Source organism: Haematobia irritans, chromosome 3, assembly GCF_050003625.1.
Source record: "Haematobia irritans isolate KBUSLIRL chromosome 3, ASM5000362v1, whole genome shotgun sequence".
NCBI lineage: Eukaryota > Metazoa > Arthropoda > Insecta > Diptera > Muscidae > Haematobia > Haematobia irritans.
This window is the reverse complement of record NC_134399.1, coordinates 11,490,868-11,505,865: the sequence shown is the minus strand read 5'-3', so window position 1 is coordinate 11,505,865 and position 14,998 is coordinate 11,490,868. Positions and strand designations below refer to the sequence as shown.

The window sequence follows — 14,998 nt, the reverse complement described above, 5'->3', positions numbered from 1 at the left end:
TTGACAAAATTTTCCATAGAAATAAAATTTTGACAAAATTTTCTATAGAAATAAAGTTTTGACAAAATTTCCTATAGAAATAAAATTTTGACAAAATTTTCTATAGAAAAAAAAAATTTGAAAAAATTGTTTATAGAATTAAAATTGTGACAAAATTTTCTATAGAAATAAAAATTTATAAAGAAATAAAATTTTGGAAAAAAAATTTCGTTGGTAGTTTTTTGGTATATATTGTGTTTTTCTTTTTTTGCTCTAGTGGCAACTGTGGATTACTTACCAAAGAGGTCAACTGTTCGCCAAGGGTTTGGAAGGTGTCAATGTTAATAATTTGATCACCAACATTGTCGCCGGTGTCGGTGGTGATGACGGAAGACGAACCTTCGCTCTCTTCGATTAAATGGACAATATGTTTGTTTTTTAAAGAGTTCATCTGAAAATTCACACCTCCAATGGGTCACCAGCTCGCAAGCTCCGCCAATGGTAATGGTGTGTGCCGCCGTAATGACCCCATATAAACCGATCCCCATATTTGGCCTCCGGTGCCCCTTGGAAGAGCAAAATTCATCCGATTCGGTTGAAATTTGGTACGTGATGTTAGTATATGGTATCCAGCAACCATGCAGGAATTGGTTCATATCAGTCCATAATTATATATAGCCCCATAACTATAAACCCATCCCGAGATTTGGCTTTGGAGCCACTTGGAAAAGCAAAATTCATCCGATCTGGTTGAAATTTGGTACATGGTGTTAGTATATGATATTTAACAACCACGCCAAAAGTGGTTCATAATCATATATAGCCTCCATATAAACCGATCCCGAGATTTGATTTTGGAGCCTCTTGGAGGAGCAAATTTCATCCGAGTCAGTTGAAATTTGGTAGATATGGCCATGCCTAACTAGGTCCATATCGGTCTATAGTTATATATAGCCCTCAGATAAATCGATCCCCAATCACACAAAAATTGGTCCATATCAAGTTCATAATTGTAGCCCCCATATAAGCGATCCCCATATTTCAATTCTGGCTCTCCACGTACCGTGCAAAAGTCCATATCTATTCGTAATTATATGTAGACTTACGTATACATAACTTTTTTGTCTAATATATACCACGTATGGACAACTCACTATTTAGAAAACAATGTTAAGAAGTTTTAAGATACCTTGCCATCGGTAAGTATTACCACAACGCAAGTTATTCAATTGTGGATGCCAGTCATTCGCAGAAGTTTCTACGCAATCCATGGTGTAGGGTACATGAGATTCAGCCTGGCCGAACTTATGGCCGTATATACTTTTTTTTTTGACTATAGAATTAAAAAAATAACACTTTGTTGCAAAATTTATCAGCCTCTAGCTCGTTTGTTTTATTTATTATTATTATTTTTTTTTTTGATAATTCAACTATAATTTTCCAAATTCAAATTATAGTACACCATTTTACTAAAAAATAAAATAGTTCATATTTACCTAAAATGGGAGAAGTGTGCTTAAATTGGCATTTTAACAATTTTTAAATCCTATTTTTTCTTCAACATATGAAATTTTCTTAAACAACAGAAGAAAACTTATTATATTTACTAAAATTTCTTCAATTTGACAAACAATATTAGGTTAGATTAAAGTGGCAGCCCGATTTAGTCTCAGGCTCACTTAGACTATTCAGTCAATTGTGATAACAAACAGTATTAATTTATTTGTAATTAGAAAACTGCAATGAGAAAACAATTTTAGTTACAATTTTCCAAAATAAACCTACATTTTCTTTCATGATGGGTTCACTTTTGATACATTGTTTGTCTCTGAGCTACATTTAATACAAAATCAAAATTCCCGTTTGTAATATATTTGATTACATCACGATTTAAGGTATTATATTGAATTGCATTTGATTACAAATATTTTTCAAATTCGTAATATTTACCATACTAATATCTTCTCTCTTTATAATGTTGGTGTTATCGATTACATATATGCATACATATGTAAGTAATTTTTCTTTGAGCTTAAAAAGAAATGTCTTCCATTCTCTTTTCTTTCTCTTTTTCTTTATTAATGCTGTTAATTCATATTTCAAAAGAAGATCAGTTCATCCAACGTATTATGAAGAGAGTATACAACAAACAAAAGCAAAATCATGTTATGATTGTAGGCCGGTTGCATGGTAACTTTGGTCCAAAAGAACTAACATAAATTTACACTCATCAAATGAGAGACATATTTAATATAAAATCAAAATTCCCGTTTATGAAATATTTGATTTCATCACGATTTTAGAATCTTATATTGAATTGCATTTGATTCCAAATATTTTTCAAATTCCTAATATATACCATACTGATATCTTCTCTCTTTACAATGTTGGTGTTATCGATTACATATATGCATACATATGTAAGTAATTTTCTTTGAGCTTAAAAAGAAATTCTTCCATTCTCTTTTCTCGGATTCTCTTCATTAAAGCAGTTAATTCATATTTCAAAAGAAAAGCAACTCATCCAACGTATTAACAAGAGAGTATGCAACAAGCAAAAGCAAAATCATGTTATGATTGTAGGCCGGTTGCATGGTAACTTTGGTCCAAAAGAACTAACATAAATTTACACTCATCAAATGAGATGGCCAAGAAATATCCCCATGCATTAACAATTTGAGCATGTGTATGTTGTCGACCAACATAAGAGAAAGAAAGCATGCATCAGCCATATAGGCAAGAGAAACCAGAAAACATTTCCCATAAACAATGCTTCGTATTGCCTCATTTTATTTTTATTTTGTGTGTTTTTTTGGTGGCCAACAACAAAACCAAATAACCGATCGACCAAACTTTTCTGTTGTCAAATATTATACGAATGGAATGATCATTTCTTTCTTGGTATAAAATGAAAATTTGCCATCAAGATATGCTCACTCTTGTCCCGGTTATCAAACGGCCCAGAAGTGGTTAGACCAATATCAAATAGCTGCTAGAAAACAAATATAATACACAAATCCCTAAAAATCTCGTAAATCAAACAATACAAGTGTCCACCTAAGAATTACTCAAGAAAATTTTTGGCGACCAAAAACAAAAAGAAACCAAAACGAAGGAAAATAAAAACAACACGTGAATTAAAAGTAATTAAAGAGCCAAAGCAATAAATAGACACAAGACAAACAAAAAAAAAACAAAAACAATTCAATTAAAGACAAAGAGGAACAAGAGCAGGAAAAGAAGGAAAAGTTGACAAAATAAAGGAATTGTTCTTGTGGAATTTTTGTGAATGAATGAATCTGGTTGAGCAGAAAGAAAAAAAAACCATATCTTGGGGAAACAAATCTACCTAGCTATATAGACCAGATACATACTGATATAAGTATCTGATCTGTATTAGAGTATATATAGGAACATACTTATATGAAATAAGAACAAAAACCAAACAAATATTGAATAGATATACTACGTATGTATATACCCATATATACAAATATATTATAAAATTCTGGCTGCTAAAGTATGAAAAACTGAAGAAAAAACATCCATATTAATAAAAGCCATATAAAACTTTTGAAAAGACATCATTTGCTGAACGCCCGTCAAAGTGAAAAGATATTAATCTTAGGAAAAAAAGAAAAGAAACATATTCAAAAAAAAAAAAAATAGAAACGAAAAATAAAATTCAAACAACCCAAAAGACAATAAATCCATTTTACTTCAAATAACAATCAAACAAAGAAAAAAAGAAAGAAAACAAAATAATCAACACACTCAAGAAAGTGTTTCAAAGAAAGTGTTTTAAAGAAAAACAACGTCGCCCTAACTCTTCTCATATTATTTCAAAGTGATATAATTTGTCAGTATTTGGGTGAAGTTGAAACAAACCTTCCCAAACCTAATCAAACAAAACAAAGAGACTTAAGAGTTTATCTCTCTGTGAGTGTGTTTGTGTTGTATGTTGGTTGAGTAGACGATTTACAATTTATAACGGTTATTTGATTGCCATTGCCATTAACAACTCTTTCCGTTTGAAATTGTTACGCAGTGTTACATTTGGCCGTTAGCAAGATTACACGCATAGGTTATTTTTTAACCTAATAACAGTGAAATATATATTTTTTTTAAATAAAACAAAAATTGTGATCAGCTAAAAAAAAAAATAACAAACATAAAAATTCATTTCTCCAAAGAAGAGTAATAAAAACAATTTGTACTCTTAATTGTCCTGAAAGAAGAAACAAAACTACCAACTTGCATTTATTAAGAGAACCCAGGAAGACAATTAATAAAACTCAGCAAAATAATAAGAAAAAAGTTTAGACACAATAAAATAATTCTTCTTTAAATTATTGTGTAATCTCACTCACTTTTTGTTATATTAATCAAAAATAATTAACAATGGCGGATTTATCTCATGAATTGGGAGCACTGCGTTTTGTTGTGGTAAGTTTAGAATATTTTTCAAAAAAAAAAAAAAAAAAATACAAAACAAATTTTTTTGGAAAATTTTATGTGAAACATTGGCTTTGAAAATATCAAGGAAAAATTCAAAAACGTCTTTTGCTAAAAAGAGGGGACCAAAAAACCCTAATTACCCGGTTAGATTTTGGCAAAAGTTCAGGGCTTGAAATTTTTATTAGAGTTTTTCCCGGGAAATTGGAATTTTTATCGCGGGATCCCGCTTAAGAAATAGCCTTAGCCTAGGGTTCTAACACGCTTGCCACAGTTGGTAGAATTCTACCAAAAATGGTAGAGTTTTTACTGTTTGATAGATTGGCAGAATTCTTGATGTTTTGGTAGCTTTTGAAAAATATTCCCAACGAGGTACTTCACAAATTTTCTATAGAAATAAAATTTTGACAAAAGAATTCTATAGAAAAAAAATTTTGACAAACGAATTCTATAGGAATAAAATTTTGAAAAAAAGAATTCTATAGAAATAAAATTTTCACAAAAAAAATCTATAAAAATAAAATTTTCAACAAAAAAAATCTATAAAAATAAAATTTTGACAAAATTTTCTATAGAATGTTGGCAAAATTTTCTATAGAAATAAAATTACGACAAAAAAAATTCTATAGAAATAAAATTCTCTAAAGAAATAAAATTTTGACAATATTTTCTACATAAAGAAAATTTTGCCAAAATTTTTTATAGAAATTAAATTTTGAAAAAAATTTTCTATACAAATAAAATTTTGAGAAAATTTTCTATAAAAATTAAATTTTCTCAAAATTTTAGAAGAAGTTTGTCAAAATTGTATTTCTATAGAATTTTTCTATAGAAATACAATTTTGACAAAATTTTCTATAAAAATAAAATTTTTACAAAATTTTCTATTGAAATAAAATTTTGACAAAGTTTTTATAGAAAAAAATGTTTTTTTTTTTATAAAATTCTCTTTAGAAATAAAATTTTGATAAAATATTGACAACATTTTCTATAGAAATAAAATTTTGACAAAATTTCTATAGAAATAAATTTTTAACAAAATTTTCTATAGAAATAAAACTTTGACAAAATTTTTATAAAAATAAAATTTTGACAAAATTATCAATAGAAATAAAGTTTTGACAAAATTTTCTATAGAAATAAAATTATGAAAAAATTTTCTATAGAAATAAAACTTTGACAAAATTTTCTATAGAAATTAAATTTTGACAACATTTTCTATAGAAATAAAATTTTGACATAATTTACTATAGAAATAAAATTACGACAAAAAAAATTCTATAAAAATAAAATTTTGACAAAATTTCCTATAGAAATAAAATGTTGGCAAAATTTTCTATAGAAATAAAATTACGACAAAAATTCTATAGAAATAAAATTTTGACAAACTTCTCTAAAGAAATAAAATTTTGACAATATTTTCTACAAAAAGAAAATTTTGTCAAAATTTTCTATAGAAATAAAATTTTGAAAAAATTTTCTATAGAAATTAAATTTTGACGAAATTTTCTATAGAAATAAAATTTTGACAAAATTTTCTATAGAAATAAAATTTTTACAAAATTTTCTATAGAAATAAAATTTTGACGAAATTTTCCATAGAAATAAAATATAAAATATATTTTCTACATAAAGAAAAATTTGGCAAGATTTTTTATAGAAATAAAATTTTGAGAAACTTTTCTATAGAAATAAGATGTTGTCAAAATTTTCTATAGAAATAAAATTTTGTCAAAATTTTCTATAGAAATAAAATTTTGTCAAAATTTTCTATAGAAATTAAATTTTGACAACATTTTCTATAGCAGTAAAATGTTGAAAAAATTTTCTATAGAAGTAAAATGTTGACAAAATTTTCTATAGAAATAAAATTTTGACAAGATTTTCTATAGAAATAAAATTTTGCCAAATTTTCTATAGAAATAAAAATTGGCCAAAATTCTCTATAGTAATAAAATTTTGACAAATTTTTCTATAGAAATAAAATTTCTACAATTTTTTCTCTAGAAATAAAATTGTGTCGAAAAATTTTTATAGAAAAAAATTTTGACAAAATTTGCTATAGAAATAAAATTTTGATAAAATTTTCTATAGAAATAAAATTTTGACAAAATTGTCTATGGAAATACATTTTTCCAAAATATGATTTTTTTTTGTTTGTTTTTGGGTAAAAATTTCTCCAAATTTAGTAGATTATTTTTGGCTCGAGTGGCAACCGTTGTTCTAAGGCGCTATTTTGCACAATGAACTGAATAGTCTAAGTGAGTGTTTTCATCAACCTCAACCGGAGCAGACCTGTTTTTATACACAGGGCAAATATTTGACAGAAATCAAAATGGAATTCCTCGCCACATTCAAACCATTAAACATTTTTAGTTCATATTCGGTACATAACCTCACGAGAGGAATATTTTTCAAAAACTGTATCCAGATATTTCGTATATATGGTTCTGGTAAAAGATTTTGACACTCATTTTGTTCAAATGTTTGCCTAGTGTGACCACAGTCTTAGATGTATGTCATATGCAGTGTTGCCAGTATTCTTCTGGATCTTGGTCCCAAATTAGGACGCTTTCGTCCCCAAAAATCCCCAATTTTAAGTAAAACATACCAACAAAATATTTCCAAATAAAAAGTTGATTGAAATGTAATTTTTAATTAATAAATTAATTGATACAATTAACTTTTTAATCAACAAAATATTTCCAAATAAAAAGTTGATTGAAGTTGAATTTTCAATTAATAAAGTAATTGATACAATTAACTTTTTAATTAAAATGGAAACATTATGATTGAAAACTCTTAAAATTTTTAATTAAAAAATTAAATTTAAATAAAAATCAAACTCGGAAGACTAAAAACTAAAATTTTTTCAAACAATCAAGTTTTTAATCAAACTAAAAATACTAACGGCCATTTTCATGTAGCTCCGTTAGTGCTACGTTAACTAACGAATTTTTAAACCACACTATGGTCACATATGTCATCTTGCCTATATATTCCATATGCCAGTTAGGTACTTAATTGCTGAAAAATTTTCAGAAAGTAATTGAAAATAGTTAAGTTTTTAATGGAAAAAAATTAATTGAGTTTTGCAATCAACATCAATTAAATTTTTAATTGAATCAATTGAAATTCAACGGTTTTACTTTTCCGGCGGAAAAGGGTCAATGTAAAACATGATTTTTTTCTTTCTCTTAACTTATTACAGATCCATTTATATACGATTGTTTGTCAACAACGATATAATTGGACATTTCTAACTCGAGATATAATTTGTTTAGTTAAGAATGAGCGAAAAACTTAAAATAACGGGATATCTCAAAAACTGTTCCATAAAAAAAGTTTTAAAAAAAATTTCGGATTAATCAGATCAAAATACATAAAAAAGCCACATCTGATCAAATATACATGAAAAAATTTTTTAACCCTTATACTACGTTGGGTATTAGGTCGTATTTTTCATCACCGAATTTCTTACTTTTGGATTATAACTAAAAGTTCTTACTACTCAGCATGAATTCAGCATATGTTACCAATTAATGTACTAAGTGATAGAAATTGTGAATTATATTCGAACAGTAAGATATGTGGTGTTGAAAAATACGATATGGGTCATCAAATGACCCCAACGTAGTATAAGGGTTAAACTAGTGTAATTGAAACAGAAGGAATGCTGACGATATGAAAATTCTTACCTATGCAGTTTTCGGCACTGAAAAAAAGTAAACTATGTTATGGAAAAAATGAACTATCTCATGGGAAAATTCAATTAAGTGTATTCCAAATTTTGAGAATATGTAAATTAACGAAAATTTCCTGACATTTTTGGATTCTCAAAAGCCAGTTACGAAATGCTTCCTTCTCGTATTGGAAAAATGCAATAAAAATAAAGAAAAGATCTTAAGCGCCAGATTTTTACCATTTTACCTACGCTGTACTATTTTTGAAAAGTGTATGAAAAACTTCTTCTGCTTTAGCTAGCATTGAATTAATTTATGTTATTGAAATTTTACTGGCAATCATATGTTAATACAAATGACATTTGGATGTATTTTCCAGTTAATAGTTGTAGTCAGCTGATTGTCACACATTTCGTTGTTTAGGACAACTGGGTGTAATTTTCTATTACATATTAATATCATGACATTTATCTGACTACTTTTCCATGACTTAATATTGCGTGATTTCAAAAATACTTCAATTAATTTTTCAATATCAACCAGAAAGAAGATTCGTGAGAGTACCATATATGAGCATATATTGATATAGGTTTAAATCAATTTCCGTCTTCCCCATGTATGAGGAAAAAATTTAAATATCTCATCTAATAAATGTGCTGTTAAATGAGTCACCATAAGAGACGTAAAATGTATATCAACTTCAAAGAAATCCTCAATGAGATTGCCTCAACAGGTTTGGGGGAAAAAAAAACAGAAAACAGTTACAAACCATTTTCATTTGAATTCCATTTTGCACTCATCCAAGCAGGTATTTAAAAAAAACTCTTACAAAGCTAGTTGTTCAGTTTCTTTTTTTATGATGAGGAATTATTCTTTGTGCCATGAATTAATTGACAACTGTTTGCTAGAGGAGCTGAGCTATAAATGGCCCACTGAATTTGTTTTTTTTTAATATGGCCCAAACTGGTATCTATGAGAACTTTAGCCAACCTCTTATGCAGGAGAAATGTAAATGTCACCAATATCAAATTGAAGTTTTGAATTCTTTGTTGTTGGAGTTTTCCGTTTGAGCAAACTGGAATTATTAGTAACAACAAAACAAAAAAGAAATTAAGTGGGTTGCTTGAGAAGCCCAAGCTGCGACATGACCTTGATTAATTATACTGTCTGATTTTCATCATATCACCCAAATTTCTAGGCTTAAAGAGAAAGTTGTTTAATTTTAGGAGTGAGCGTGTGTAATTAATTACTGGGAAACCTACAAACGACATTAGCCAAACAGAAACAATAGCTAAACTGTCCCAAATGTATATCAAAGACCCTTTGAAAAGTCCAAAAACAAGACCATATCTCCATCACCAACAGATGAATAATCTCACCCTAATCAGTTGGTATGGGAAATTGTTTCACATTGCTTATTTCCAATGTGGCTGGCATTCATTCAGACAATCTTTATGGTGAAGAAAATTGTATAGCATGGAGCTTAGACTTATGAATGCATAATTTAGTGATTTTTCTCTGAACAAAGCAAAATTATCTCTAAAAATTCCAAGAGTTTCTCCACAATTATTATTAGGGATCATTTTTTTCTTTTTTGGGAGAAATTGCATATGGTGTTTAATGGTTTTGGTTGGCAGCAATCAATTTTAAGGTTCGCTAAATATCTTCAACGAAATATTTACTACTCTTAAAAAAATGCATTTATAATTTTGCAAAGCTAATGTTATCGACTGTTTGTACCTTCATTCATTTTGAATTTTAAGCCTCTTCGTGTACGTTAGGTTAGCTATAGTGGCAATCCGATATTTCAGACTCACTTAGACTATTCAGTCCATTGTGATACCACAGTGGTGAACTTCTATTTTGTCGCTGAGTGCTGCCCGATTCTATGTTAAGCTCAATGACAAGGGACCTTCTTTTTATAGCCGAGTCCGAACGGCATTCCAAATTGCAATGAAACTACTTAGAAAAGCTTTGAAACACTCAGAAATGTCACCAGCATTACTGAGGTGGGTTAATCCACCGCTGAAAAACTTTTTTGGTGTTTGGTCGAAACTGGATTGAACCCACGATCCTGTGTGTGCAAGGCGGACATGCTAACCATTGCACCAGGGTGACTCTCTGCGTGTATATAGGCTTACATGCCGGTACACTCTTCTAGCAATAATTTTGTTGCCCATAAGAACTATGTTATCGACTGTTTACATTTTCTCTCCCAAGAAGCACATGAGAAAACTGCTTTAATGACATGAAACTGGAATTTTCTTAAGAGCTGCATACCGAACTTTAGAACTTATGCATGAGAGTTACGAATTAGAATAAATTTCACAAAAAACTGGGGATTTGTTGCCATAAATTCAGTTATTTTTAACATTTCAGTCAAACGATCAGACATTGTTCAAAGAAATGTTGTCTGCTCGTAATAAATGCATATATAGGGATATATTCCGATATTCGGAATAATAAATCGCAAAATTTTCATTTGGCTATAGTTTCATAACCCTAAAACATATAAAAATTTAAATTTTGGCAACATAGTTCTCTTTGATAAGAAGTTTAAATACAATTTGAATCCAAGTCCTATAGTATCTCAATTTTTGCTTTACAAAAAAAAAATCATGCGATTCAGAATATCCGAACATAGGCGTTAGTTTCACTAGAGCGTTGTTATCGACCATGTATATTTTTTCTCACCATAAATCTAAGCCTCTTGTGTCCCTTTGCTTACAAGCCAGGTCTACAGTCATGTATGCACCTCTAGGGAAATTTTGCTACCCATAAGAAATACAGAGCAACTCGCAAAAAAATGGTGGCAAATGTAGCTGTGGATTACTTATAGGTAACAAATTTCCCCTACAGGTGTATACAGAGCTACAAGCCTGGTATGCAACGAACGGGCACCAGTGGCTTAAATTTAAAGAAGGAAAATATAAATAGTCGATAATAACCACTTAGCAAACAACTATAAATATATTTGTTAACATTTATAGTTTTGTTAGGTAATTGTTATCGACGATTTATATTTTCTTTTTTTAAGCCTCTGGTGGGTATCACACCGTTAGGTTAGGTTACGTTAGGTGGCAGCCCGATGTATCAGGCTCACTTAGACTATTCAGTCCATTGTAATACCACATTGGTGAACTTCTCTCTTATCACTGAGTGCTGTCCGATTCCATGTTAAGCTCAATGACAAGGGACCTTCTTTTTATAGCCGAGTCCGAACGGCATTCCAAATTGCAATGAAACCACTTAGAAAAGCTTTGAAACACTCAGAAATGTCATCAGCATTACTGAGGTGGTATAATCCACCGCTGAAAAACTTTTTGGTGTTCGGTCGAAGCGGGAATCGAACCCACGACCTTGTGTATGCAAGGCGGGCTGCTAACCATTGCACCACGGTGGCTCCCTACCACAGCCTTAAATTTGAGGAAAGATAAAAATATAAACAGTCGATAACAACATTGCATACCAAGCTTATAGCCCTGTATGTACTTGTAGGGAAACAGCTGATTTTCAATTAAAAATTTGCATTTAAAATTAAAAAGTATTTTTCAGAAATCAGAATTAAATATAAACTTTAACTGAACGAATTTTATTTGGCTTATGGGTTATTATAACGGTCATGATTTATAGTAAAATTTTTGGAGAATTCTTAATTAATTCTTAATTTAAAACAAATATATATTTAATAAAAATTTCTCCAATTTTTTTCTTTAGAAACTATTGTCCAATTTTTTTTCTCTAGAAACTTTTGTCAACATTTTATTTCTCTAGAAACTTTTGTCAAAATTGTATTTCTCTAAATACGTTTGTCAACATTTTATTTCTCTAAAACCGTTTGTCATAATTTTATTTCTCTAGAATATTTTTTATCAAAATTTTTTTCCATAGACAATTTTGTCAATATTTTTTTTGTTTTTGACAAAATCTTGTCAAATTTTTTTAGAAAATTTTGTCAAATTTTTTTTCTATAGAAATTTTGTTTTCAAAATTTTTTTGCTATAGAAAATTTTGTCAAAATTTTTTCCTATAGATTTTTTTTTTCAAAATTTTTTTGCTATAGAAAATTTTGTCAAAATTTTTTCTATAGAAAATTTTGCCAAAATTTTATTTCTATAGAAAATTTTTTTCTATCGAAAACTTTTTCTATCGAAAATTAAGTCAATATTTTTGTTGGACAAAATTTAGTCAAAATTTTTTTCTATACAAAATTTTGCTAAAATTTTTGTCCATAGAAAATTTTGCCAAAATTTTATTTCTATAGAAAATTTTATCTAATTTTTGTTTTTTTCCAAAATTGTATTTCTATAGAAAGTTTTATCTAAATTTTTTTCTATCGAAAATTAAGTCAATATTTTTGTTTGACAAAATTTAGTCAAAATGTTTTTCTATACAAAATTTTGCTAAAATTTTTTTCCATAGAAAATTTTGCCAAATTGTATTTCTATAGAAAATTTGATCTACATTTTTTTCTATAGAAAATTTTTTTCTATCGAAAATTAAGTCAATATTTTTGTTAGACAAATTTTAGTCAATTTTTTTTTCTATATAAAATTTTCTCAAAATGTTTTTCTATAGAAAATTTTGTCAACTTCGTTTCTATGGAGAACGCCTTTGTTACATATTTCCACCCAATGACTTTCAAATGTCAACGGAAATGGGGAAGTAAAATTTTTGACAATTAGATAAAAAAGAAAAACTCATAAATCATCATTTCATTCATTCGAATACAACGCAAAATATTTGTAAATACCCAATAGATGAAAAGCTTTAGCATGTTGGCATTTTATTGTTCTTTCCAGATAAGACCTCAAAGACCACATATCCACATATGTGGATATTTCCCATTGACGCTATATCGCCTGGCGTTAAGAGTCTGACGCATTATGAATATGTTGTCAATTAAATATTTAGAAAATCAGACGTAAAACTAAAATATGTAGATGTGTATTATTGGTTATTATATGGGATTCTTAAGCACATATTTTCAGTGTATATGTTCCCAAATATGAACTGATTTTGACAAAGGAAACAAATCTTATTTCCCATAATACCCACAAAAAATTCTTAATGAATTGTTATGTTACGATTTGCTCTGCGAAAAAAAAACAAAATTCACCGACAACCGGCAAGAATGGCGACGCCATTTTTGTTTTCTTTATTATGTCTTTTTAGCCACCCAAACTACCGGACGGACATCGCACATTTTTAACCTCGTTGACGGTCAAAGCCAAGTGATCAGGAATCGCATAAAGAGCCAAACCAAATGTATTCACTCGCCTTTTCATACATTGTGTTTGTTATGCCGTCAAGACGCGCGGATAACCGAATAAATGTGTGACATATTGCATTTGTCTCAAGCATGGAATGCAGAGGGCGGAAAAATGTGATCAAAAAGTTCCGGGCTGATGTTTTTTTAAAAATTCAACGGCGGTGAAATTTTTGTATAAAGATAACTGAATTTTTTTCGTTCTATTCCAAGCTAAGAGCAACTGAAAACTATCAAATAACATTATAGAGAATACATCAGCTGATTGTATTCCAGATATCAGATTATTACAACTCTGATATCAGCTGTTAACTAGGTTCGCAATTAAAAAATTTATCAAAAATCTAACAAATTTAAAAAATTTTATTTTGAAGTTTTTGATCAAAAATTTGTCAATTTTTTTTCTCAAGTAATTTTTGTGAAAATTTTGTTTTCCCTAGTAAATTATGTCAACATTTTATTTCTATAGAAAATGTTGTCAAAGTTTTATTTCTATAGAAAATGTTGTCAAAATTTTATTTCTATAGAAAATTTTGTCAAAATTTTATTTCTATAGAAAATTTTGTTAAAATTTTATTTCTATAGAAAATTTTGTAAAAATTTTATTTCTACAGTAAATTTTCTCAAAATTTTATTTCTATAGAAAATTTTGTCAAAGTTTTATTTCTCTAGTACATTTTGTCAAAATTTTATTTCTATAGACAATTTTATCAAAATTGTATTTCTATAGAAAATGTTGTCAAAATTTTAATTCTATAGACAATTTTGTGAAATATTTATTTCTATAGAAAATTTTGTTAAAATTTTATTTCTATAGAAAATTTTGTCAAAATTTTATTTCTATAGAAAATTTTGTCAAAAGACTTTTAAAATTTTATTTCTATAGAAAATTTTGTCAAAATTTTATTTCTATTGAAAATTTTGTCAAACTTTTATTTCTATAGAAAATTTTGTCAAAATTTTATTGCTATAGAAAATTTAGTCAAAATTTTATTTCTATAGAAAATTTTGTCAAAATTTTATTTCTATAGAAAATTTTGTCAAAATTTTATTTGTATAGAAAAATTTGTCAAAATTTTATTTCTATAGAAAATTTTGTCGAAATTTTTTTCTATAGTAAATTTTGTCAAAATTTTATTCTATAGAAATTTTATCAAAATTTTATTTCTGTAGAAGATTTTGTCAAAATTTTATTTCTTTAGTAAATTTTGTCGAAATTTTATTTCTATAGTAAATTTTGTCAAAATTTTATTCTATAGAATATTTTATCAAAATTTTATTTCTGTAGAAGATTTTGTCAAAATTTTATTTCTTTAGTAAATTTTGTCAAAATTTTATTTCAATAGTAAATATTGTCAACATTTTATTTCTTTATAAAGTTTTGTCAAAATTTTATTTCTATAGAAAATTTTGTTAAAATTTTATTTCTATAGAAAATTTTGTCAAAATTCTATTTCTATAGAAAATTTTGTCAAAATTTTATTTCTATAGAAAATTTTGTCAAAATTTTATTTCTATAGAAAAATTTGTCAAAATTTTATTCTATAGAAAATTTTATCAAAATTTTATTTCTGTAGAAGATTTTGTCAAAATTATATTTCTTTAGTAAATT

The 14,998-nt window shown here is 27.7% G+C and overlaps 1 protein-coding gene across 1 annotated transcript in view; it reads left to right on the top strand.

The window, feature by feature from the left end:
- The first annotated feature begins 2,914 nt into the window (after positions 1–2,914).
- The window catches only part of LOC142228265 (uncharacterized), a 29,463-nt gene continuing 17,379 nt past the window's right edge, over positions 2,915–14,998 (top strand). The window contains exon 1 of the mRNA XM_075298646.1: positions 2,915–4,425. Within this exon, the coding sequence (XP_075154761.1) occupies positions 4,381–4,425 (45 nt within the window). The 5' untranslated portion in view covers positions 2,915–4,380. The remainder of the gene's footprint in view (positions 4,426–14,998) is intronic.